Consider the following 27,064-nt stretch of genomic DNA (forward strand, 5'->3'; position numbering starts at 1 on the left):
TGAAAAAGATGAAGAGCCAGTTCCGATAATGCCAACCAGATACGTTACCAGAAGAATGGAGAGATAGACTAGTACTGCGCCTGCCTCAGTCTCATAAGATGGACTGTCAGTGGAATTCCCATTTGCCTAGGGACAGTGCAGAAGACCTTAGGTTCCGGCGAGGGCACACCCTGTGGGGTGTTAACTCGTACAGATAGAGGGTGTGGATGCCCGGAAATAAGCCCAGGGAATCCATGGCCTCCTTCTGAGGTGAGGTAGGGATCCCTCCCCTTTAGGAGTAGGGACTTACGGGCAGTGGAGAAACCCTGACGCAAGGGAGAGACGACCGAGGAAGAGTGCAAGGTCTGATGCTTGATCTCCATATTAAGTTTTTTAGGGGGGTTTGTGAGGGTATATATATATATATATTGCCATATGTTCTTTATACTTTTATACCTATATGCAAGTTTTATTCAATTCCAAATGAAAAAAAACTTATATGTCGCCTTACATCAGATATTCCAAGAGGCCTTGCCAGGCGAAGACAAAAACGTATCTTGAACAAAATGTATCTTAAACACAGCAAAGAAGAACCAGACATGAAGGATGCATGTACTTGGCAGTTTTCCCAGAAACAAGATATCAAGATGTTCAACCATGTACATAATTTTCACTGTCTCAGGCCCGAAATCCGGACTGCCCATATATGGTTATGAGCCCATCACCCCTTGTTGGGGAGGGGACAAAGGGTATAAGATCTCATGTAATCTGTAATAAAGCACGTCGGCACAGCGCAGCCATGTCCCGTGTGAGGAATGATACCAGATCCCTGTGTGGTGTCTCTTCTTGCGGCCGGCAGCGGGGCAAGTGGGGTGGGCCCGATTGGTGCTGTACTTAGAAATTTTACCCTGATAGTTGAAAGGAATCCTAGTCAGACCCAGACCTATCGGATGGCTGTACAGAAACAACTCCTCGTTTGAGGGATACTATGGGCATACAAAATGTAGAGAAGCTTCAGAGCCTGAATAAAACAGGCCACCCTTTTGAAAACTCTGCTCATTTGAACATTTTTTCTCATAAAAGTTCCCCAAGGCATTTGCTTCATCCAGCAGCTCACCTTGCTATATCACACAACTCAGGAGAAAGTTGACTGACACAATCACTAGTTTGTCTGCTTTGTGTAAGAAGGGTAAACACAGTGAAAAGCAAATGATCCATGTGGACATAGATGGTGGGCACTGGTGTAACTATAGGGGATTCAGGACATGCGGTTGCACGCGGGCCCAGGACCCTTAGGGGGCCCATAAGGCCTCTCTTCTGCAAATAGGGAGCCCAGAACTATGAATAAAGAATTATAGTTGGTGGCCCTGTTACAGGTTTTGTATTGGGGCCCTGGAGCTTCAAGTTACGTCTATGATGGTAGGGCACTCTCTACAAAGTTATTTTTACAGAGGGGACTATTGCACAACTGGTTTGCAGAATAACCTCATTAACCCTTTCCAATCCACTGTCTGACGTCTAAAGACATTCTGAATGAAGACTGTACAGCTTCGATGTCGGAAGACGTCCAACAGGGTATTCTTACAGTAGATTACTGGCCGCTTTGTTGTCAGGGGCTTCTCCTGCATGTCCCATACCGCAGTACTGGCTCTAGCCAGCAGATGGTGGCATTGTATGATGGTAGAAAGAGAAAGCCCCCTAGGAAACCCTGAATCCATAATTGGATTGCAAAGGGTTAAAGCAATCACCTTGTTCTAAGGAATTGCATTGTGATACTGGATATCCAGGCCATAATTCCATCTGAAACCATCCAGGTTCTCCTGTCTACAACAGGTGCCTGAACATCGACTGAAACTACAGACGGAAAATTGAGGAATATACAATACAAGGCCAAATTCCCATGAACGTATAAAAGGTCATCTGTGTTGAGTCCATGAAAACTTAATGTTTTTTCATCCAAGTGCAGTTCCATATGCCATCCATATGTGGTCCATGTGCCCTATTTTTTTTATTTATCATCCTTTTTTGACATCCAAGCCTGAGTCCATTATTTTCTGCTCTTAGCAATGGCTCCACGAAACACAGACAGCATCAGGATAGCATCTATGTGCCTTTTTTTGGCTTTTCAATTGATTTGTAGAAGTGCATTTCATCTGCAAATCAAGTCATCATAGTGTATGCTGTGTTTCTGTTTTATGCAATCTGTGTGTCTGTGTGAAAAATCAGGTTTGTGAATTGGTTTATTGTTCACTATGGGTCCTTGCGCTGTCAGAGTCTAGTCATTTATAGACTCGGACAGCACGCAGACTGAAAATACGGTCATGTGAATTTGCTCTAAAGTTGGCCATTATTTCTGATGTTTACTATGGGCTCATGCCCACGAGTGTATGCGTAAAATGCTGCGGGTCTCCTCGCAGCGTTTTACCCATTTTGCAACTATATGCTCTGCCGGCATAGACCATGTATGGCTGCACATGCCCGCGGATCACACGCACATGGACATGCGCAGTGTGACTTCTGTTTTAAAATTCCCCACTCTGTTTCAGAGTGGGTATGAGCATAAAAACGCTTCCCATATGCAATGTAATGCATATGGACTGTGTATCATATGTATAGGGCTCATGCTGCATGGTAGGCAGAGAAATAGAGCATGCAACTCACATGTAATAAGTCGTGAAAACACGATCGTGGACTTGAGCCCTTAGGCCAGCTTCACGCTACCAGATTTCAATAGCGGAATCCACGATCATCACCTGCACGGACAATCCGCTGTATTCTGCACCTGTTGAAAAAATAGAACATTTGCGTGTCCGTTCAGATGAGTGGTTAGTGACTGTGATTTCCATGAGTGGATTTTAAATCACAGCATGTTTTGTTTTTGTGCAGAATCCATGTGGACAACTTCAGTTGAAGACAATGTAAGCCATCCAACCCGTAGCCTATCTGCAATGTCAATTGTGGATTGGCTGCGGGTACCCACATCATTGTCTAGTGACGGCGGGGGAAAAACAAATATAAAAAAAAAATCTGTACTATGCATGACTGATGGCGAGAGTCCGTAGTTACTCGCAATACAGAACTAGCAGGTGCGAATGGTCGCCAGATGAGGTCAAAACCAGATTCCGCTGCAGGCTCCCGTATACAGAATCCGACTCTGCCGTGTGTAGCTGGCCTTAAGCAGAATAAGAGAGTGATATGATAAGCAATGGTAAATATTGAAATCACTACTTATGTCAGAATTGGCTTTGTTTAAAGCAATTATCAGGGTGGTATATAGCAGTTATCAGGGTGGGTATAAGAGGACAGTCTTTCAATGATATTACCAATATATGGAGAGTATGTGAGAGACAGCTCCAAAGAATTATAAAATTCCAAACTTGGATTCGTCAAAGTTAACTGGCCTAGTGTTCATGCAAGAAGTGAAAGACATTATAGAGTTTGCAAACCATTTGCAGACTTAAGCCAACATATCCATACAAGAGGCCCTAGCAGTTAGAGGGTCAATGCTACAAGTCCCAATCTGACTCATCAATACAGTCAGGGACAAGCTAGAAGAACATTCAACAGTTGTCAGAGTTGTAATCCAGTGAAAGGAAGTTCTTCACAGACATACACCAAAAGAAGAATCCGGTCAGGTAAGAGAAAGCGTTCTGATTCCCTCCAGGGTCTTTTTGAAAAAACTGACTATAAACTATTTTGGACTGTTGAGTACTAAATACAATAAAGAATGGATTAACCTTTCCATTGGAAAGATTTATTTTCCAACAGAGAAACTTCAATTTCAGAATAGAGAAGAGGCTAGATATGATTTTGGAGAAGCTTTAGTGGTAAAGATTTGCTCTGTTCACCAAGAACAAAGAGCTGAATAAGTCATTTATGTCCAGTCAGGAAACCAGATGGGTCAGTGTGACCTGTCCTACATGTCCAACTTCTTAACAGGTCTTTAAAACAGAAGAGGCTTTGTTGCAAAATATAATGGATCTAAGATGCCAATTACAAAAGGATATTTTCCTTTTAAAGATACACTCCATATATATATAGCCTCCAAACACAGGCTATTGCTCAGTTCAAGTGGAAGGCTTGAAATTACCACTGTAATATGATGCTCTTCAGCCTTTCAAATGCCCCACAAACTGCTGTCAAACTCTTTTTAACTATGAAGAGCTAAAAGAACAAGAACAGTATTGGATACAACAGTAATCTCTTTAGGAGTGTTATGGCCCTTTTTCACGGGACGATTATCATTCAGAATCATTCAGATTCCCGTGCACCAATGGAAATTTGAATGATAATCGCCCCACATAAATGCATTCAGCGACTGAATGACTGAACGAGAATGGTTCAGTCATTCAGTTTTTGCATACAGAAAACTGAACGACGAGCCGTTCAGTGGAAATAGCAGTCATTTGCTTTTGAACGACTGTCTGCTTACTGTGAATGGAGGCGGACAGGGGGAGAACACTTCCGGTCCGCTCCACCTCCATGCCGGCAGCAATGTGAGCGATACCAGCTCCGGTGTAACAGTACAGGAGCGAGCAACACTAGGACAAGCTGCTGGGCATCATTTGCTTGACAGATCATCCCGTGTAAAGGGACCCCTAGCAAGGCACATAAGATACGTATTATATTGCAGCCTGGATGCAAAACAGCTCCCACATTGTGCCAGAAAAAGCAGTTCTGGTGAGGGAGTCTTAACGATGATAGTCGCTTTTAGTGCTATAGAGATGAATAGAGCGTGCATGCACAGCTGCTGCTCCCTTCAAACAATGTGGACATGGGACTAACCCTATTCTGATGATCAGTAGGGGTTCCAACGGTCAGATATCCACTGATTTATCATATGTAGTGAATAAGTGAAAACTGGATATAAAGCTACGCAATGGAAATATCAATTTCACAGTAACATCAGGTATCTCTACTGGCAGGTGGGGAGCTTTTTCCATATACTCTGTAATAAGAGACAAATGGCTAAAATTAGAGAAGAGACTACATGTAAATATTTTGGTGCTAGCAGCAAAACATGCTTGGCAGATTCTTGTAAAAACTGTACCACTGGTCTATTCTAATCCAGATGGACAAGAAAAAGTTTGTAGAAACACTTAAATTCTGTACATGTGCATTAGACGAAAGATTAGCCTTAAAGGCACAATACGTGCATGCTCATATAAACAAGACTGCAGATGCAGACTCAAGACAAAAGCTGCCATAGGTAATGGTCACACTGAAGACTCAGTTGTTCATAAAGATAACCCAGTGGTTTGAGAACAGGTAGATAAACCTCTTTGCCCGGAAGATGATGGGTCAGACCCAGAGAAAAATGTCAAGGATGTGGTCACTGAGGGCCTAGAGGGTAGAAGCTCCACCTTGCACTCTGATACCATGGGCTCTTCAAAAAATAGAAGAAGAGAAAATAACCTAGATAGTTCTGTACAACTAGTGTGACCATCCAAACCCAAGGAGCATACAAAGGTAGTAGAGAAGAAATAATAACAGCAGAGTGCTTCCAAGGTTCCGAAGATCTTCTGAGACAACTTCTACACCTAATGTGGATTGCAGTAAACATCAGCTATTCTCATTCCCAGAATTATCCGAACAGCCAAATGACTTAATAAATCAGTCACTGAGACCCAAGACATAAGGTCGATACAAGGCTATGATATCCCAGTTCCAGACCTAGTAAAGCATGCAGTTTCAGCTCACCTCGCACTCCTTTTGATCCAGTCACAATCCACTTGAAAGACGGTGCTTGGAATGAATCTTTACGTCAGATGTGCATATTTGAACACAATAGAAAGAAGGAATTTCCAGGACTTGTTCAGTAGAATATAAATTCCGCTATTTTTTTTCCATCTGATTAAAAAAAAAAAAAAATACCAGAAGACATTCTCCACTGAAGAACACTTACTGGTTTCGAACCCTGTCTCCTGGGCTCTTAAGCATAGCAAATTTTTCACTCCAAATTCACAATTAAAACACCTGATGTGCAAGTCACGTGAATAAGGGACTCAGAAGTTAACTCTTTTTGAGATTATCATACAACAATCAATGCATGAAAACAGCAGTAACAATCTACAATAGGCAATGATGGCCAAAATATAAAATATACATGCTTACAAGGGGATCTTGTATCCAATTTCAAAATCTAAAGGGCTTTTCTCATTAATGAAAGTCATCGCCAATCACCCCCTTACAGCCATTTATAAATTCTCTTGATTGTTAAGACTCAAAAGCCTGTCACATCAGTCTCTGAAAGTCAACAACAAGTAGGAATTTTCAAGATAAACCAAAGGTGTGGTCATCATGACAGGTCCTTAAATCTGTAGGTCCTGCACTTCTTAAATCGAGCTGTAGCTTCTAGGCGAAATCTCTCCTAAATATTTTACAATGCAGGAAAAAGAATCTCTATTATTATACCTGGGCAGTTTATCTGATTCAGGCAATAAAAAACAAAATCAGCACTTCTGCCAAGTAAATAGTGATGGTGCGCAGACGCCATGGCTGCAACAAATACAGTAACGTGCTTCAGCACTCATATGCTTTTAATATCTGTATAAAATTGCACAACTGTTGTTTATACTAACCGCATAAAAATGCAAGGTTCTGAGCGCATGTTTTGATCAAAATTTAGGCGCCCACCTGCCACATCCAAGCCAACCTTATTGGATGAATACCTGGCTCTCAAGGCACCTCTTTTTGGGCAAAGAGCTTCCAAATAGCTCGGAAAGCTGGAAACCTGTCTGCATACCCATCCAATAAGGTCCATTCTGACAGCGGCATTTAACTATCGTGATCAGCACTTGGAAGTCTCAAATAGCTACTCGCAATGAGATTGCAAGGTGCTGTTTGAATGTCATGGTAGCCCGGGGTTTTGTGGAGGTACCGAAGGCCATGTATATCTGCCTACTAAGATGTGCCTATAGCACATGTTCACGTTAAACCATGGCTGCAACATGTACAATAGAAGCAGAAATCAAAAAGTGGCAACAGCACTCAAAATACATTTGCTATCAGAAATATACCTACCTATAATAAATACACTAACCACATTAAGTAATACAAGGTTTTTAGTATATGATTTGATTAAATGATATTGGCCCATCTACAAACGTCCAGGTGACCAAGCTATTAGATGGGTCCTAACGCTAATACTATGTGGTTTAATCTTAACCTGGGAAAGATGGGTACTTACCTTTAAGAATGCTCCTCCCTTGGGATTAAGCCTACAAAAAAACCAGGGAAGGTAAGATACCATGTATATGGTCCAATAGGAGGGACAGAAGATAAATGGGTGGGCGTGCACGACCAGGGGGAGGCAGCCACAACTCCACAATATTTGTACAAATAAAGATAAAATAGGTCAGCACTTCCTAATAGAAATCTATAGGTGCATGTTAAACCATTGCTGCAACATACAATAGAAGCCATACAATATACTGCAACATTAAGTATTGCAGTATATTGCATAAGCGATCAAATGATTGCAAGTTCAAGCTCCCTTATGAGTTTTTTAAAAATTGCAAAAATAAGTGACCAAAGGTCATTATTCTAAAGAAATGAGAAATATTAAAAGCAAAAAAAAAACGTTTACCATACTTATAATAAGAAAAATCAAAACAAAAAAAATTTCGTATCACTGCATCTGTAAAGGTCCAATGTATTAAAATATTGCATAATTTAGTCCCTTCGGTGAATATTGTAAAGAAAAAAAAATTATTACGCCAGAATTTTGTTGACCCTTCTCCAAGAGAGAAGGATTGACATACTATATAATTTGTGAGCAAGAAAGCTTCATCAATACCAAAACAGTGGCGAGGATTACATTGTATTTTTTCGTTCTTTGGTGTCCGTCTTTGTCAGTCCTATTTTAATGAGAATCAATAAAATATTGTTTTAGGTTGTCTATAACTGTGAAGGCCTTCTCCAAGAGAGAAATTAATAAAAAGTGTTCCATAGGTTGTATCTACCTCAATGTATCAATAGAAACCACGGGTTATTCCACCAAAACAAGTCCTCACACAGCTGCATCGATGAAAAAATAAAAAACTTATGGTGGTCCGAAGATGGCGACAGAAAATAATTTTTTTTGTAGATTAGAATTTTTAAAAGTAGATGGTTGAAAACTGAAAAACTCCCATCACCAGAATATCCTTTTAACCGCTTTATTTAACAGGGCATACATTTACATCCTGTGCATTCAGGATCTGTATGAAGGGGGATTGAGAACTGATCCTGCTCCATACAATGCAGGTGTCAGCTGCTTCTGAAAGATAGCACCAACCGCCAACAGCCGCGATCAGCGTGAACGCTGATTGCAACTGTTAACCCTGCAAATGCCAGTGTCAATAGTGACAGCAGTATTTACATCCCCTGATAGGTTTTACAGGGTTCCGATTGCCATGGCTGATTGCCTATCAAGATGTTACATCATTCCTACCCGAGGAGATCAGCGGGATCCATGGCCTCAGAATACTGTTACGGATTTACAGAATGTGGATCCACTGGACCAACCAACCAGGCTGAGAGCTGTCCTAGAGTGAAAGGCAGCTGACTCCTCAGGCAGAGGGACTGCAGCCCAGAATTCAGAACAAACTCAGATTCAGGAATACAGACAGAACTCAGACTCAGGAACTCAGAGAGAACTCAGAACAGAGAGACAAACTACGTACTCGCAGACAGACAGGGGCAAGACAGACTGACAAACACCCAAAACACTCACCAGCACACCCGCACGAATACACAGATGGAATTGCAGTAATAAGTACAAGGAATTAGTTTGTGGATTGGCCAAATCACTTTAGCTACGAGCCCACTTTAAGAGACCTCGTTGTCGCGCAGTCCCTACTTTAACGAGACAACTCAACTAACCCCAGAATACCTGCCTGCAAGAAGGGCAATCGCCCCGATACGGGCGGCCCTGCACTGGAACCCAAGTACCTAATTAGCCCTAGATGGTAAATGATCCAAGCAGCATAGGTATATATGCACAAATATACAGATACAGACACAGCTGCATCGATCAAAAAAATAAAAAGTTGTGGTGGCCTGAAGATTGCGACAGAAAATATATTTTTTAATATATTTGAATTTTTAATGTGGTGAAGCTGAACTGCTGGGAAAACCTGTAGAACCACAGATCCCTGCAGCAAGCCCAACACAAGCCATGTTTTAAAAAGTTTAATTAATTATTAGAAAAATAAAAGGTATTAAAAGTTTTAAAAACCCCTTTTTCTGCATTTATAAGAAAAAAAATAACCAAAAAAAGCATATTTGGTATCCCTGCATCCATAAAAGTCTGTTCTATTAAAGTAATGTATTATTTATCATGAGCGGTGACCAACCTACTGAAAAAAATACACAATTGCCAGAATTTTTGTATTGTATTGCGTCAGGGAAGGAGGCCACTGGAGCCCTGAGTCAGAGCGTCAGAATTTTTTTCGCACACTCTCCACTGCTTGCCTGCCTTTCCCTGACTCTAACATCAGCGCAAGTCTTGGTGAAATCTCACGCTTGTGGTGTGCTGCCCTTTTCCCACTGAAGTCTACACCTTGACTTCAGTGTGCATATCCATTCCCAACAGGGACTAAGGGCCGTACAGTGCAAGTGTCGGATTGCATTATAACTTGCGTTAGCATCAGCGGCAGGAAGAGTTGGGCAAAAAGTGGAGGGGGCATGAAAAATTAGATGACACCATGACTTGGGTCTGTGTTGGCCCTAGAGATGAGCGAGCGTACTCGCTAAGGCAAACTACTCGAGCAAGTAGTGCCTTATGCGTGTACCTGCCTGCTCGTCTCAAAAGATTTGGGTGCCGGCGGGGGAGAGCGGTGAGTTGCGGGAGTAAGCAGGGGGGGAGCGGGGGGGGGGGGGGAGAGTGTGAGAGAGATCTCCCCCCCCCCCCCCCCCCCCGTTCCTCCCTGCTCTCCCCCCCCCCGCCGCTCCCCGACCCCCGCCGGCACCCGAATCTTTAGAGACGAGCGAGCAGGTACTCGCATAAGGCACTACTCGCTCGAGTAGTTTGCCTTAGCGAGTACGCTCACTCATCTCTAGTTGGCCCCCCTCTGTGACCCAAGCAGGTCAATTTGCATTCATAATGAAACAATATAATTGCAGGTTTTTTAAATAATGAACATTCTTCTGTTTTATACAAGCATATGTCTGCAGTGTGTTAAATGTGCCTTTTAACACTATGGAGGCAGCTTATAGTCCAAAATCCCTGCAATTTACTGAGTTGTAATTATAATTGACAACAGCAGAGGGTGCTCCTGTTCTGTGAGATGGGGTCATTATATTCTGTTACATTCCTTAATGCTCATTACTTTTGCGTAATTCTACATTTATTCTAATAATAGGTTTTTATCTTCTAGAGAAAATGCAGGTTGCCATTGATTAAGTTTATGACAGAAGGAGATTTAAAATCACTTTGGCAACTACAACTCAACTAAGAAGATGTTTCAGCAGTCGTGATTATGATTGTGTGTTTTTTAGCTCAAGGATGCATTGCAGAATAATGAGTAGCTACTATTTCCTTAAAAGGGGCTATATAGCCACATATTTTTTTTAACAATATCTTATAACCGTATAAAATAATAAATCCCCTGCTGCTCATGTGCCAATGACAGTCCCCCAATGGTTTCTGTCCACCTGGCTCCAGTGATATTGTGCTGACTGTTGCAACCAATCATTAGCCACAGCGGACACCTCAGTGAAGTCGACATGTCATCACTACAGTCCCAGTGATTGGCTGCAACAGCCACGTGTTGACACATAATGTTAACATTTGGAGTCTGGTTTTACTTTTAATTCCCAGTCATTGTTACAAGGGTTGTATAAAGAGTCTGACTTTGGCTTCAAGGAACGCTGCCTTCCAATAGGTGGCACTGTAGAGGTATTATTCCATCTCCCTTATTCACCATTTCTAAAAAATGGGGTTGGCTTAAATCTTTAGGCTACATGTTGCAAAATTTCCACAGCAGAAAATGGTGTTTTGGTGCAGTAGTGACATTTAAAGTTGACACCATATGTATAATTAGGCCAAAGGCCTTGAATCCGCGGAAACGTGAGGTTTTATCATCTGAGTCAAGTTCTATATGCCATCCGTTTGCTCTCCACGTACCCATTTTTTGGTTTGGTTTTCGGAGAATATTTTCATCTTGATTTTTGAAATCAGCATACTCGATTACATAAAACCTGAAATGTGCCTTTCACTCAGACAAAAAAGGTCCCCGACACTACAGGCTACTGTATACTGTACATCAACGCATAATAATTTTTTTGGCGGGGGATCCAAAGACTCCTCCATAAATTCGTCCTATGGATTTTGTTTTTTTTTGGCATTCATCTCATATTCTAAATGACTTGTAAATGTTAGAGTCCATTTATACGGCCTTAGCCATTTTATGTGCGCCCGCAGGCACTGTAAACACGCCTGCATGGCAAAGGGCCCTGCGCATATACGCCAAGGCCGCAATGCTGTGCGGCCTGGGGAAACATTCCCTTACCCCCTCTGGCTATTTGCAATGGGAGGGAGGGGGACAGGGGCGGAGCTAAGCTCCAGTCCTCTCCCCTTGTCTGGAGCCATCAATGGGAGGGTTCCCCCCTCTCTCATTACAAACAGCGGCAAGGGGCAGAGAGGAGAAGGGGGAAGGAGTTTAGCAGTCGCCCTGCTAAACTCCCTCCCACCTCCCTTCTTAGGCAGCTAACATAGGCTCCGATAGGAATCTATGCAGCTGCCACCGCCGACGTGAAAACGCCCAGTTGGGTGCTTTTACCCCACAGAAATACACCACTGTGCACTGATGCATTGTAAGCCAATGCATCTGAGGGGCAGCGTATATCGGCCGTGGGGGTGGGGGGTGGGGGTGGGCTGAAAACCTGGCTGATATACGCCTGTTTGAATAAACCCTTATTCTGTGAGTCAGTATGATTATGGCGAAACCAAACTTATATAGTTTTTTCTCTATGACTACTTTTGTACAATAAAATAATTTTCATCTCCATATCCAAAGAACCATAAATATTTTATTTTTCCTTTTACTGAGCTGTGTCAGCGCTTGTTTTTTGCAGGACGAGCTGCTGTTTTCATTAATACCATTTTAAGGTACAAATGCCTTTTTAATCACTTTATTGCACTTTGTGTGAGCTGAGATGTACAAACTGAAACTCTGACATTATTTTTTCTTATACACCATTTAATGTGCAGCATAAGGCCTCCTGTCCACGGGCGTAGCGATATCCCGCAGCGAATCTCTGCCGTAGGAGCCGCCGCCCAGGAGCAGGGGGGAGTTGACAGCTCTCCGCGCTGAGCCTATCTGACAGATAGGCTCACCGCGGTAAAACACGGCAAATTGCAGCATGCTGTGATTTGAATCACTATGATTCGCGGCTCGTAGACAGGGGGCTGCGCTTTTCATAGCAACACTATTGAAAGCGTTCACTGCGTTCAACGCGGCCGGATTATCGCTGCGGATAACGCAGTGAACAATCGCCCGTGGACAGGCAGCCTAATTGACATATTATAACCTAATTCTGCGGATCAGTATGGTTATGGTGATACCAGATTATATAGTTATCTTGTATTTCCCTTCTTTTTTACAATAAAAGCAAGTTTTAAAAAATTATTTTTTTGTATCGCCATAACTTTTAAATTTTTTTATGAAGTTATATAAGGGCTTGTTCTTTGCATGATGGGTTGAAGATTTCATTAGTACAATTTTGGGGTGCATATAACTTTTTGATCTCTTTTTATTCAGTTTTTTACTCTTTTTTTTATTGTTTTTGTACCCCTTCACTACGCAGGTAAGAAAACATAATAAGGGTATATTCATTTGAAAGAATGCAATTGCAATCTGTATAAAATGAGGCAATCGATTGTGTGATTCTCACGTGGTTTTTTTTTGTGTTTTTGCAACTTTCGTTGTAAGACGTGTAAGAAAAAAAAAGCATAAGGCTGGGTTCTCACGGGACCGAATTCCTACGGCGTGGCCGCACCGAAAAGCCGTGAGATTTCCACGGGAGAGCCGCAGCTTCAAAACCCGTAACATTTCACTACAGGTTTTGGAGCTGTTCGACTGCCGGCATTCCGTTGCGACTATCTCTCCCCATAGAGAGGAGTGAGGCCGCAACAAGAAAAAAAAAAGAATTGACATGCTGCGGATTTCAATTCCACACCACATCGCCAGTTCCGCCCTGCTTTGTAGCGACGGATTGGCCGCCCCGTGTGGATAAGATTTTTGCAAAATCTCGCCACATGGTTGGCTAATCCCGGGATTAGGAGCCGCGGGTGGATTTGCTGCAGAGAAATTCCATACAGAATTTCAGCGGCAAATCCGTCCTGTGTGAACCCAGCCTAAATGTCTAAGCTTGGCACTTCCTGGCTACAGGCGTTAAAAACACGAGTGCAGTTCGTTTTTTTTAAACACAGCAATAGATTTGAACGGCCGATTTTCGTACACTACAAAATGGAAATGCTTTAATTTTTTTTTTTTGTTTGGACTGTTTGTCCGATTAAAAATATCGCCTATGTGAATATTACCATTTACAGTAGTGTGCTTTATTTCAGTCCACATTCAGGGCTCAGTGAGACAAACGTTTTTTTCACTGATGTATAGGTCCATGAAAACAAAACGCAAGACGCGTGTATAAAAAAATGCGTGACCAAAGCAGCAGACACATTTTTTTATTTGCACTTTTTGTGCAGTCCCATGATCCTAAAATTCGCACATATAGTGCAGCCCCATTGAAAGCAATCAGACAGGATCGCTATCCCCTGCTCCGGCTGTGACAGCTGCAGCAGGGGATTCCTTGGATGTCACATCCAGGGGTTTCACCTTGTTGTCAGTGGGGCTGCCCCCTTGAAAACATAGGGAGAAGATTGCGCTCTTTTGCCACAGCTGTGACAGGGGATTCCTTCATCCCCGCGGGGAGTCCCCTCATCTCTGAACACTGTTGGAAACTCTTTGTATGTGATAACAAGATCTTCAAAGGGTCAAAGGCACTAATTATACCCCATACCCATGAAAAAGGCCGTGTACAGTCCAAATCTTGCCTATTAACTGCATTGTGCCATCATATTTGATTGGTATGGTATTTGGCTGACAAGCAGTAAGGTTAATGGCAGATGAAATGTAGGCACCAGATCATGGTGCAGTGCATCTCAGAGTCATAGCTTTGGTTGCTGTGTATATTTTATTAGGAATTGTGGTCATGTAAAATAACAAGCATGTCTGTGTTTAAGATGAATGCCAGTCTTTATGATGGTGTAGACCACCAGATGTTGTCTAGCCATTTGGTCTTTTTCCTTGTTTTGCAATGGTATAACGTAAATCTGCAATGTGTTAACCTATGACCATCCAAATCAAGTGGAGCATATTAAATGTATTTCGCAACACTGTCAAATCATGTCCTTAGCTTCAAACTTTTACCATATTAAAGAGGCATATAAAGATATGGATCTTAATCAATTCAGTCAAGAATATTAGTTGTTTACAAGTACCGTATCCAGTACTGTGCAGACGTTTTAGGCAGGTGTGGAAAAATGCTGCAAAGTAAGAATGCTTTCAAAAATACAAGTGTTAATAGGTTTTTATTGAATAACAAAATGCAAAGTGAGTGAACTAAAAAAGTAATTGAAATCACATCAATATTTGGCATGACCGTCCTTTGTCTTGAAAACAGTATCAATTCTTTCAGGTATACTTGTACACAGTTTTTGAAGGAACTCAGCAGGGAGGTTGCTCAAAATATCCTGGGGACATTTTACATGGGTTGGAATATTCCGCAACTATATTACAGCATATGATGCTTGCAGTATATTCAGCACGAACATCTATACTGCTAACATGCGGATCTTGGTATGGAAGTGAAAATAACAGAATCCTGCCGGCAATTCCACATCAAAATTGGTGCGGAATTCAATGACAGCATATTTTGCAACGTATTTGTGGAATATTCCATCCCGTGTGAAAGATCCTTTCGAGAACTCACCACCCATCGTCTTGTTCAAATCCTTCTGTCTCTTCATGTAATCCCAGACTGACTGGATGATGATGAGATCAGGGCTCTGTGGGGGCCATATCATCACTTCCAGGACTCCCTATACTACTTTAGGCTGCATTGACACGAACGTATATCGGCTTGGTTTTCACGCCGAGCCGATATACATCGTCCTCATCTGCAGGGGGGGGGATGGAAGAGCCAGGAGCAGGAACTGAGCTCCCGCCCCCTCTCTGCCTCCTCTCCACCCCTCTGCACTATTTGCAATGGGGAGAGGCAGGATGGGGGCGGGGCTAATTCTCAGAACTTAGCCTCGCCCCCGTTCCACCTCCTTTCATTGCAAATAGTGCAGAGCGGCGGAGAGGAGGCAGAAAGGGGGCGGGGGCTCAGTTCCTGCTCCTGGCTCTTCGATCCTCCCCCCTCGACGTGAAAACCGAGCTGATATACGTTCGTGTGAATGCAGCCTTAGGCCTCATGTCAACGGGCAAAAGAAGAATTAAAATCCGCAGTGGATTTTAACTCTTCTCCCGCCCGCGGATCCGCACCCCATAGGGATGCATTGACCACCCGCGGGTAGATAAATACCCGCGGATGGTCAATAAAAGGGAATTTTAAAAAATGGAGCATGTAAAAAAACGTGACATGCTCCATATTTTCTGCAGCAGGACAACAATGACATAGAGCCAATGTCACTAAGAACTATCTTCAGAGTAAGGCCTCATGTCCACGGGGAAAATGAGGCCCGCTACGGATTCTCCATGGAAAATCCGTAGCGGGTCCCTCCTGCCCCGCGGACATGAGCACTGAAAAGAAGACTTATTAAGAATTAACTTACCCGCAGCGGACCAGGCACGTCTTCTCTTCCTCACGGACGGATCTTCTTGCTTCGGCCCAGCGCATGCGCGCGGTACGCCTCCGACGTGCTGAGTACATCCGCGGGCCGAAGAAAGAAGATCCGGCCCTGAGGAAGAGAAGACGTGCCTGGTCCGCTGCGGGTAAGTTAATTCTTAATAAGTCTTCTTTTCAGCGCTCATGTCCGCGGGGCAGGAGGGACCCGCTACGAATTCTCCATGGAGAATCCGTAGCGGGCCTCATTTTCCCCGTGGACATGAGGCCTTACTCTGAAGATAGTTCTTAATGACATTGACTCTATGTCATTGTTGTCCTGCTGCAGAAAATATTTGCACAGTACTGTATTTATACAGCGGAATTGTCAATTCTTCTTGTATCTCCAGTTTGTAAATGTGTGTATTTCTCATGAAATAAGAATTCTGGAGCAACTCTCCTTAGAACTCTGCATTGTGCTGCAGTTATTTGTCCTGGAACTGGTTGAATAAATTATCACCTGGGTGTGACCATTCCTCTTCTCAACAGGGGTGTCTCTTCAGTGTCCAACACTCTCCATTTCAGTACTGAGAGTGTCAAACTGTGCAGAAATGTAAGGAGTGGAAGACCCTCACATGGAGATATGAACTGTTGCTGATTTTATGGCTGTTTTATACTGCAATGTGTTTTACGGGTTTTCTTCTTTGCTGGTGGTGCTCAGAGATGAGAATTAAGTTCTTATTGTGTGTATTCTGCCCGATGCTCTACCTTATACATGACAGGAATAAATGTTATATTGCAGGGTGCAGTGGTGAACTAATTGGTCTTGCCCTGTCCAATATGGCGCTGGGGAATAATGGCCCCAGATGCCATGATAACCGCAGATCCAGGGGGTGATTAGTCCACAACCAGTGTGTGGATGTGTTATGTAGCCCTGTGGTGTAAGCTATATAAAGGCATAGGCTGCTCACCAACAGTAGTCTGTGGTAGTTGTTATGCAGTAAACCAAGAAGGTTTGGACAGGCAATTCCATTTTCCTGTTCTCATAATGGTGCAAGAAAACAGAACCGCCTAATGCAGGTGTGAACATAGCCTTACATTAAAGGGGCAATTACAGGGCTCCATTACATTGAGGGTGTACAAAGAGGGCTCCATTACATGGAGGGGGCGCAGGTTGGCTCTATTACATTGAGGTGGCATGGAAAGGGCTCAATTACATTGAGAGGACAGCGAGGGGGCTCCAGTACATTGGAGTGCACTGATGGGGCTCCAGTATGTTGAGGGTGTATGAAGAGGGCTCCATTACGCTGAGGGGGCGCAAGTTGGCTCTATTACATTGAGGTGGCATGTAGAGGGCTCAATTACATTGAGGGGACAGCGAGGGGGCTCCAGTACATTAGGGGAGCAGTGATGGGGTTCCAGTATATTGAGGGTGTGCGAGGAGGCTCCAGTACATAGAGGGTGTGTGAAGGGGCTTCATTACATTGGGGGATAAAAGGGGGGCTCCATTACACTGAGGGAGTGTGAGAGGGCCTCATTACCCTGAAGGGTAACAGTGGGGACTCCACTGAAGGAGCAATGAGGGGGCTCCATTATATTGAGAGAGCACAGAAAGGGCTCCATTACATTCAAGGGCAATGAAGAGGCTCCATTACATTGAGGGTGCACACAGCGGGCTCCATTATATTGAGGTGGCATAGAGAGAGCTCAGTTACATTGAAGGGGCAGCAAGGGGGCTCAAGTACATTAAGGGGACAGTGATGGTGCTTCAATACACTGAGGGTGTGTGAGGGAGCTCCAGTAGATTGAGAGGTGGGGGGTGGGGGCACAGAGGGGTCCATTACATTAAGGGGACTGCTTTATTTAGAGGTACCCTAGAGCTGAGCTGCTGAACCTAAGCCCCCAGGTTATAAAAGTTGTATTACAGATATGCTGCCTTGTGTATATATATTATTTTCTTTTCCTTATTTTTTGGGGGGAGGAGGATTTAGAGGGGCAAAAATTATCACGGGACCTGTGCCCCTAACTAAACGTTCAGGGAGCAGGAACAGGAAACCCCCATGGCTGAACGGCTCCGTCTCAGGATAGAACCCAACTGTGCCGGACGGATCCCATTAACTATAGTGCGGTCCGTTTGGTTTCCAATCAGCTGCCCAACTAGGCAGAAGAAAAAGCGTCGGAAGCGCTATTGCCGGATCAGTAGCAGAACATCTGACTGGAGGTCCCAACGCAAATATAAAACCACTCTAATATGTAAAAAAAACCTATAAAAATCTGATATAGCTGGAATCGGTACGACCCGCAGGATGAAGTTAACAAGGCGGTATTACTGCACCATGAATGCTTTAAAAAGAAAACGCAAAAGCAATGGCAAAACTGCTTTTTTTCCCCATTTCATCTCAAATAAAGAGTTCCTGCACTCTTAAATTCGGAGCGCTTCAGCTCCATCGGCAGTTCCATACAGCACTTATATGAAAAGTGGTCTGAAAATATGACGAAAATAGCAGCCATTCATTAGGTTTTTTTTTTTTACTCATACAAGTAGTACAAGTTAAAAAAAAACCGAAATAAATCCCATGTCATATTCTTGTCCGTGTGCTGTCCGATCCGCGTTGTGCCAGAAAATCTTAGGTGCAACTTTTTTAAACGGCGGTGTGCATGTACCCTCGGGCTGGATTCACACAAACGTGAATCTCGTGTCAGTTTTGTGTATTGCAAGACACACAAAGCAAGCGCGAATATAAACTGAATTCTTTTAAACGGAGTCATACACATGAGCGATGCTGTGAGGTAAAAAAAAAAAAATGCTGCTTGTCCTATTTTTTCACGTCCCTCGGAACGTATCGCCCATTGTTTTCAATGGGACAGTCAAACACATCGCACGCCATGTGATGCGCACACGAGTGCCATGTGATAAACACTTGCCGTTCCTCCGAAACGTGTTAAACAAGAGCCTGAGGATCAGAACCTTACAAAGTGATGCCAGGTGTTTTTGCATGAAAACTGCTTCACATCTGCGGGTAAAGCGCACGTTGTAAAGTGTGATATTGGGCAGGGTTTTGTGGGCTGGTATCATGCCACGTGACCTGCTTTCCTAGGAGTTCCTTCACATTAGCGATGTTTCGTAGACTGTTACACTGCGAGAAAAAAAAATCATGGCATGCTGAATATTGCTGCAATTTGCGCTGTTTTGTTGTCCATGTATCCCTATGGAGCCTTCCGTTGTGTTCGACCGCACAAAAACCGCAGTTGTCGTACGGTGCAACTTTTATAGTAGGAAATCCTACTGTTTCCCCTAAAATAACCCCTAGCTACATTGAAAAACAACAAACACAATACATTACCTAACAGAAGCTGTCCGGCTCTTCCGCACTTCTTCTCCGCAGGTCCCCAGCACTTGTCTGCAGTCTTCCGTCAGCACTTCCTGGTCAGGTATTTCAAAAACTCCGCCTGCAGGAAGCGCTGGCTCTGATTGGCTGAGCTGTGGCGCTCAAGAACTAATCACTGAAGCACTCGATTAACCAATCATAGCCATTCAATGCGATGCGTGTGATTGGTTCATTCAACGCTGCAGTGATTTGCTGAGCGCTCGAGAACCAATCAGAGCCAGCGCTTCATGGTGGCGGGATTTTTAACCATCTCACCAGGAAGCGCTGACTGAAGACAAGTGCCATGGACTGTGTCTGTTAGGTGATGTGTTGCATTTTTTCTAATGCAGCCAAGGCTTATATTTCATTCCCCCCCCAAAAAAAAACAAATCCTGGCAAAAGTGTGCTACTAAGTAGCACGACTTTGTAGCAACATAAAATCGTGATATCGCCGCGAGAAAACGCAGCGATATTGCACAGAACACAGATGTGATATCACTGGGTTTTCCTCGCGGTCATATCGCGTTCGCCCATGTGGAGATATCCTCATTCTCACATTTTTACACAAGTGGGACTTGAAAAGTTTGTCTTTTTTCAGCTGAACTTCTGGCTTTAACTCCTTCATGAATTCCCCGCAGTGAGCGCCATTCAATAAATTAGTTGGATTATAAACTGGAGAAGGGAAAGAAAACCTGCTTAAATAGTGACATGAAAAGAATCCCCTGATGATAAATCCCCCTCCCAGGGATCAGACAAGGGTCTCTGTAAGAAGATTATGGGGGTCACAGGATGCCAAATGTGAGGGGAAGAGGCGCCGCGCCACCCCGACAATACCGTCCCGGGAAGAAACAACTGGAAATGCAGCGCCGGCAGTGGGAATGTCCATACATGGCACCCAGGTGGCACTCGCACACAGCAGCCGGGTCTCCTCCCCTCCCTCTGCCCCCGTACAGCCGGCTACCGCAGCCAATCGGCTTAGTGCAGCCAGGACTCCGGCATAGCTCGTGCGGCGCACACGGCTCATCCCCTCCCGGCCGCCGGGGAGCGCGTCTGTGAAGCCCGCGCCAGCGCCAGACACGGGGGCCCCAGCATGTCGGGCCCCGGACTGCAAGGGGAGAAGCGGGGGGATGACTCGGGCTTGCTGCTGGAGTTGCTGGGGGAGAAGCTGGTGACGGCGGAGCGGGAGGAGGTCGACGTGCAGTCTCTGGGCTCCCGGGTGTCTCTCCTCGGGCTGCTCTTTGGCTGCGGGATGAGCGCTCCCTGCCTGCAGCTGCTGCCGAGCCTCAACGACTTCTACTGCAAGACCCGGGACCGTCTGGAGATCGTCTTCATCTCCTCGGACCCCGAGCAGAAGAAATGGCAGCTCTTCCTGAAGGATATGCCCTGGCTGGCACTGCCGTACCAGGAGAAGCATAAGAAGGTGAGGGGGAGGGCTGGGCATTGTTACCTTCCTACAGACCCTGCCCTCGGTGTACACTGGTAGCCATGGCAAACCGCAGGGTGCAGGTACAGCGGGCACCGCCAGCAGGGAGGGCGCTCTGCCACATGCCTCTACTGTGACAGATCACTGACGCTTGGCAGGGCTGGCAGTGCTTGGCATGTGAGCTACTGCCTAATTAGTAGTGCAGCGGCCATTGTTCCCAGCCCTGCGGCAGTGCTGGACATGTCAGCTGGCAGTGGGGGTCAGTGCTGGACTTCAGCCACTTGTGTCAGTGCATGGGTCTGGAACAATGGCAGCGGTGCATGAAGTGGGTGTAACCAGACTCTGTGCCAGTGTGGGGGTCATGTGCTGTAGCCGCAGTCACCCCGGATGGCAGTGGCTTGTATTAGCGTCACTTCTTGCTGACATTATGGACTGATTTTGCCCTTTAGTGTGTTCCAGCTGCTCCTCTGCGCCATGATAGTCCTGCTGTAGTCACATGGGTGCGTCGGGGAAAAACGGACTGTTTTACGTGTGATTTTGCTGCATGCGATTTGCATCACTTTTTCATGTGCGTGAAAAAAAAAATCACGTGGTTCCAATATGTTGGCGCTATATAAAAATTTAATATGCTTAAAAAATAGTTCGCACCCACATGGCGTGCAGTGTGATGCGTTTTTTAAAAATGCTCCTGTTAAAAATGAGGGATTCTTGAAATGGAATTGCCTAAAAATACGACATGCAGCCATTTTTTTTTTAACTTGGACTATTGGTCCAAATGAGAAGCCACCTGATTGGGTCCAAATGAGAAGCCACCTGATTGGGTCCAAATGAGAAGCCACCTGATTGGGTTCTTTTCCAGACAGTCAGAACTTGGGAAAACGGTCTTAAAGCGGCTTTTCATGGCTGAGATGGGAAAACCCAGAAGCGCTGTCCGGAGGGAGCTGAGCGCTCAGAGCTGCGCTCTTTCCGCAGCTCTCATGGAAGTCACTGGGAGTTACAGAGACAGCGTGGGGCGCTGTGCTATGCTGAGCGCTCGGCTCTTTCCATAGGCTTCAGCCGGGTAGCCGGTAGTCATGGCAGCAGGATCCCATCTAGGTTTTGAGAAGCCGAGATGGGAATACCCCTTTAAAATAATAAAGGGGCTGTTATGTGTTTCCGATGGCCTATTAGTAAATAAAAAAGACTAAACATAACATAACCTTCCCATCATGGATACAGTGGACTCCTATCTATTTTATATGGTCGCAGGGTGCCTGCTGAGAGGTCTTTTAGGGCTCCTGCACACAGTCAGATTTGATTTGCGGAATCCGGACTGGCAGCTGTCCCTGGATTCCGCAGTATAGGCCACTAATAGCCTTCTATGGAGAACTGTTGCTTCCTGCACACGAGCGGAAATTTCTGTTTGTGGCAGGAAAAACGCAGCATGCTCCACTTGCGGTTTCCCGTTGCGCGGTCCTTCTGCAGTGCAGAAGGGTCGTGGGATCTGTGTCATTACCTAGCGACAGTGCGCCTATCTCTGTACTGCAGTGTAAGCGGTGTCACCGGCCGGGCTCAGGATCAGATCCTGCATGCAGAGGCCTTAAACTGGTGAATTTTGCACAAGAAGCAAGCGCCAATCTATGTGTTTACAAGTCAGTTGGCACTTGTGCAGCTTTAGGCCTCATGTCCACGGGGAAAATCAGGTCCCTCCTGCCCCACGGACATGAGGCTGAAAATAAGAATAAACTCGCCTGTCCTGGATGCTGCGGGTCTCCCCTCCGTCGCGGCTGGATCTTCTTTCTTCGGCCCGGCAGATGTGCTCGGCACACCGGCAGCGTGCCGCGCGCATGCGCTGGGCCGAAGAAAGAAGATCCGGCCGTGACGGAGGGAGACCCGCAGCATCCAGGACAGGCAAGTTTTAATTTACGCATGGGTGTTCCGTGGATCCGGACGGCTTCCATAGGCTTCAATAGAAGCCGGCGGGAGCCGTTCCCGCGGGAGAACTGCACGAAAATGGAGCATGTCGCATTTTTTTTCCCGCACACGGATCCGCGCCTGAAGGGAAAAATGACATCCGCAGGTATTTAACTACCTGCGGGTGTCTAATGCATCCCTATGGGCGCGCGGATCTGCGTGCAGGAAAAACGCTGCGGATTTTAAATGTTAATTATGCAGTGGACATGAGGCCTAAAGCCGCTTTCACATGGACAACAAAAGTGCCGCTATGCGATGGCGTGAGAATGCATTTATGTGAAGCCCATGCTTTCCAATGGGTTCCTTCACATTAGCAATGTTTGCTTTCATGCTATCTTGCGAGAAAATGAAAACCGCAGTATGCTGAATATTGCAGCAATTTGCAGACCATGTTTCCCTATGGAGCCTTCGTTTTTGCCGCCACACACAAAATTGCAGCTTATCGCATTGGTTCATCCAGTGCGGCATCAATTGGCTGAGCAGCGCTGGATGAACCTATCAGAGCTATCGCTTCCTGGAGGCGGGATTTATGAATCTAGTAACCAGAGAGTGATCTTGTGTGGGCAAACAAGGACTGTAGGTCGCCCGGCGGAGCTCCGTAGAGCAGCGAGAGGACGCAGACTGAGCCTTTTAGGTAACTACTCCCTCTTTTCTTTAATGGAATGCAGTTAGGGCTTAGTTTCGGGGTAGGGCTAAACATCGCAATAAAATCGTACATGCCTGAAAGAGCATTGATACGATTGTTCTGGCACATCCAGTTCCATGGCGGTCGGCATATTTCTGTTTACACAAGGCAATGTGCTGACGACACCCAGGATTTGTGGTGAAATTACCTGACAAACTAACAAATGATTATGTGAATAAATATTTTAATGAATATTCGTTCTTAATTAGAGATGAGCGAGTATACTCGCTAAAGGCAATTGCTCGAGCGAGCATTGCCTTTAGCAAGTACCTGCCCGCTCGAGATGAAAGGTTCGGGTGCCGGCGGCGGGCAGGGAGCTGCGGGGGAGAGCGGAACGGAACGGAGGGGAGATCTCTCTCTCCCTCTCTCCTCCCCGCTCCCTCCTGCTGACAGCCGCTACTCACCGCTCCCCCGCGCCGGCAGCCGAACCGTTCATCTCTATTCTTAATCCTCCTCCCATGTAATATGCCCTTGAGGCTCCCCTCACACAGGTGCTTTTTACCGCGATTAGCGTGGCGCTTTCAGCACCGCGCTAATGGCGGTACAGTACTTTGATTGATTTGAACGAGACCGTTCACACAGGCGCAGACAGCAGCTCGATCGCAGTGCTTTTTAATGCCACGATTTTCAAGCAATGCATGTTCTATTTTTGGGCGTTTCAACGGTTTTAAGCGCTGGGCGTCGACCATTGAAATCAATGGGCAGAGTTTTTCAGCACTCCTTAAAAGTCAACACAACTTGGTGCTGCGTTTTTGCCAGCGCTAAACTTCCTAGCTACACAACCTGAAAAAAATACTCACCTAGCAGGCGCCGTCTGGGTCCCTGCCGCTGCTCTCCCGCTTTTTTGCAGGCTTTGGTGAAGGTGGCAGCCTCTGACTGACAGACCATCTCTTGCTGATAAGAGTTAAAAACCCCGCCTCCAGCAAGAGATTGCTCTGATTGGTTGAGCCGCGGAGCAATTTGTTACCAGCAAGTGATGGTCTTTCGGAGGCTGACAACATCACCGAAGCCTGCAGGAACGTCGGGGAGCAGCGGCAGGGACCCGGACGGAGCCTGCTAGGTGAGTATTCCTTTTTTTCAGCTTCCTTGGCTGCATTTTTAACTGTGCTCAAAACGCTGGCAAAATGCATGCCAACGCATCCGACATCACAGTAAACGCAGTGTTAGAAACCGCAGCGTTTTTGCAAACGCCTGTGTGAGAGAGGCCTGAGGCTCTATTATCCACTTGCTACTATAGTAAATACCACAGAATTTCCGTGCAGAGGGTCCGCCCAGTCATTCCACAGCAAATCCGCCCCTTGTAAAGCCCACCTAAGGGTGCTTACGTTTGAGCGGAATATTAAGGGGTTGTTAGAGACGTCCAAACCACCATTTATTCTACTTTTTATCTTACAGTGACCAAATATACAATTTACTATTTCAAAAGGGCCCCATTGGAACTGTGGTCATGTGATCCCTCTGGGAAATGCAAGCGAGTTAAACTGGTGTCACTTGCTGTATAGGCACATTCATACTACACCTGCATGAAAGAACGGCCCCCAGGACTAATAAAGCTGGTGACTTACCTGTAGATTGAGCTGCAAGAACTGATTGGGGTCTGTGCACGTGATGTCAGGAGAACTTGAATGCATTTCACAGCAGGATCACATGACCATAGCCCTTATTCTGAGACTACGACCCTTTTGCAACAGTTACGGGTTTTTTTTCATCGCCCAAAAAATAAATTGCTAGATATGCAGCGCAGAATGGTGTAATTAAAACATACAACACACGCTGCAAAAAACAAGCCCAAGCGAGGCTTCAGTGTAATACAAATCTGTACAGCTTGGCACACGGTGAGGCATGCCAATTTTTGCTTACAGAGGTTTTCCATTCTCTGATAAAATGGGAAGTTGCTTTTCCTTGTGTGCTATTAGCAAACCATTATGTTTTTTCGGACTTCACTAGTGTGGGATTTTCTCCTAAATTCCCCAATACGGTGATATTGTGACCTTTTTTCCTGTGACACATAAGGGATTGGTAATGGGATTTCTACATCTTTTTTTCCCCACCATGTAGATACTTGAGTTAAAATTGTATTCAATGAGAATTGTGAAAAAATGGAAATGAGTTTCCAGTATGTGGGGGTCACAAATGTATCATTTACAGGGCAGTATTGTGGTGATGTTAATTGGATATTGTGTTGTAATTAGAATGTAGTGTTTGTCTTGAAGATGTTTCTGTTGGTATTTGGAAGAAGGAGCTTATAGAGATGAGCGAGCATACTCACTAGGGGGAATTACTCGATCAAGCATTGTCCTTAGCGAGTACCTGCCCGCTCGGAAGAAAAGGTTCGGGCACGGGTGACAGGTGAGTTGTGGCAGTGAGCAAGGGGGAGCGGGGGGAAGAGAGGGAGAGAGAAATCTCCCCTCCGTTCCTCCCCACTCTCCCCCGCCCGACGCCAGCAGCCGAATCTTTTCTTCCGAGCGGGCAGGTACTCGCTAAGGGCAATCCTTGATCGAGTAATTGCCCTTAGCGAGTATGCTCGCTCATCTCTAGACCTTCTGTATTTTGGGGCAAAGTCACTACTAACAGGTACAATTCACAGAATGTTACGTGGGACTTGTTGCCACATCAGATTTATTTTCTGTTCTTGCTTGTGTGTTTGTCATCTGAAACTTGAAAACGTAGTCTGTATTCTTGGGATAGATGACCATATGTTGTGATTACTTCAGTCTAAGGTCACATTCACACGGCTAATATTCTGGCGTGAATTCTGTCCATGCCTGAGACAGACAGAAAATGAACCCATTCATTTTAATGGATTCATTCACATGAGCAATTTTTTATTTATTTCTCTCACTTGAAGAAATGGTCCAAGTTTGAAAAATTGCTGAATGTCCTATTTTCGTGTGAATTTCGCACAAGAACGGGACATGTCATGTGCGGACCGGGTGTTTGTGTGCTGCGCGATGTAAGTTGCACCCAAGAATCTCGGGTATAACTCTCTCTCGGGCCTTGTGAATACATTCTAATTGTCAAATATTAAAGGGGTTGTCCCGAGGCAGCAAGTGGGTCTATACACTTCTGTATGGCCATAATAATGCACTTTGTAATATACATTGTGCATTAATTATGAGCCATACAGAAGTTATAAAAAGTTTTTTACTTACCTGCTCCGTTGTTAGCGTCCTCGTCTCCATGGAGCCGACTAATTTTTGGCCTACGATGGCCAAATTAGCCGCGCTTGCGCAGTCCGGGTCTTCTGTGTTCTTCTATGGAGCCGCTCGTGACAGAGAGCGGCTCCGTGTAGCTCCGCCCCGTCACGTGCCGATTCCAGCCAATCAGGAGGCTGGAATCGGCAGTGGACCGCACAGAAGAGCTGCGGTCCACGAAGCAAGAGGTTCCCGGCGGCCATCTTCACAGGTAAGTATAGAAGTCACCGGAGCGCGGGGATCAAGGTAAGCGCTCCGGTAAGCTGTCTGTACGTCCCTGCATCGGGGTTGTCTCGCGCCGAACGGGGGGGGGGTTGAAAAAAAAAAAAACCCGTTTCGGCGCGGGACAACCCCTTTAAGTCTGATTTTAATGGTGGGAATTAAAGGGGTTGTCACACTTCTAAGAATGATGACCTATCCTCAGGTTAGGTCACCAATAACTGATCAGTGGGGATGTGTCACCCAGGACTGGTGTTTTAATGTATGGTGCTGCTTAGTTGCCGGAAGTAGACAACCCTGTAAATTGCGCCTGGCTTGGTGTTTCAGGCTGAGTCTAGTCACATCAATAAGTAGCCAGTTATATATTTGGGGTTTGTTTGTAGTGTTTAATATGTTAGCAGCCAGTAAGTATTCCGACAGAAGTAAAAGG

At 45.2% G+C, this 27,064-nt stretch overlaps 1 protein-coding gene across 1 annotated transcript in view; it reads left to right on the top strand.

Annotated features, from left to right (window-relative positions):
* The first annotated feature begins 20,129 nt into the window (after positions 1-20,129).
* Positions 20,130-27,064, top strand: part of NXN (nucleoredoxin) — a 111,331-nt gene continuing 104,396 nt past the window's right edge. The window contains exon 1 of the mRNA XM_066575985.1: positions 20,130-20,580. Within this exon, the coding sequence (XP_066432082.1) occupies positions 20,251-20,580 (330 nt within the window). The 5' untranslated portion in view covers positions 20,130-20,250. The remainder of the gene's footprint in view (positions 20,581-27,064) is intronic.

Source organism: Eleutherodactylus coqui, chromosome 1 (genome assembly GCF_035609145.1).
Source record: "Eleutherodactylus coqui strain aEleCoq1 chromosome 1, aEleCoq1.hap1, whole genome shotgun sequence".
Classification (NCBI taxonomy): Eukaryota; Metazoa; Chordata; class Amphibia; order Anura; family Eleutherodactylidae; genus Eleutherodactylus; species Eleutherodactylus coqui.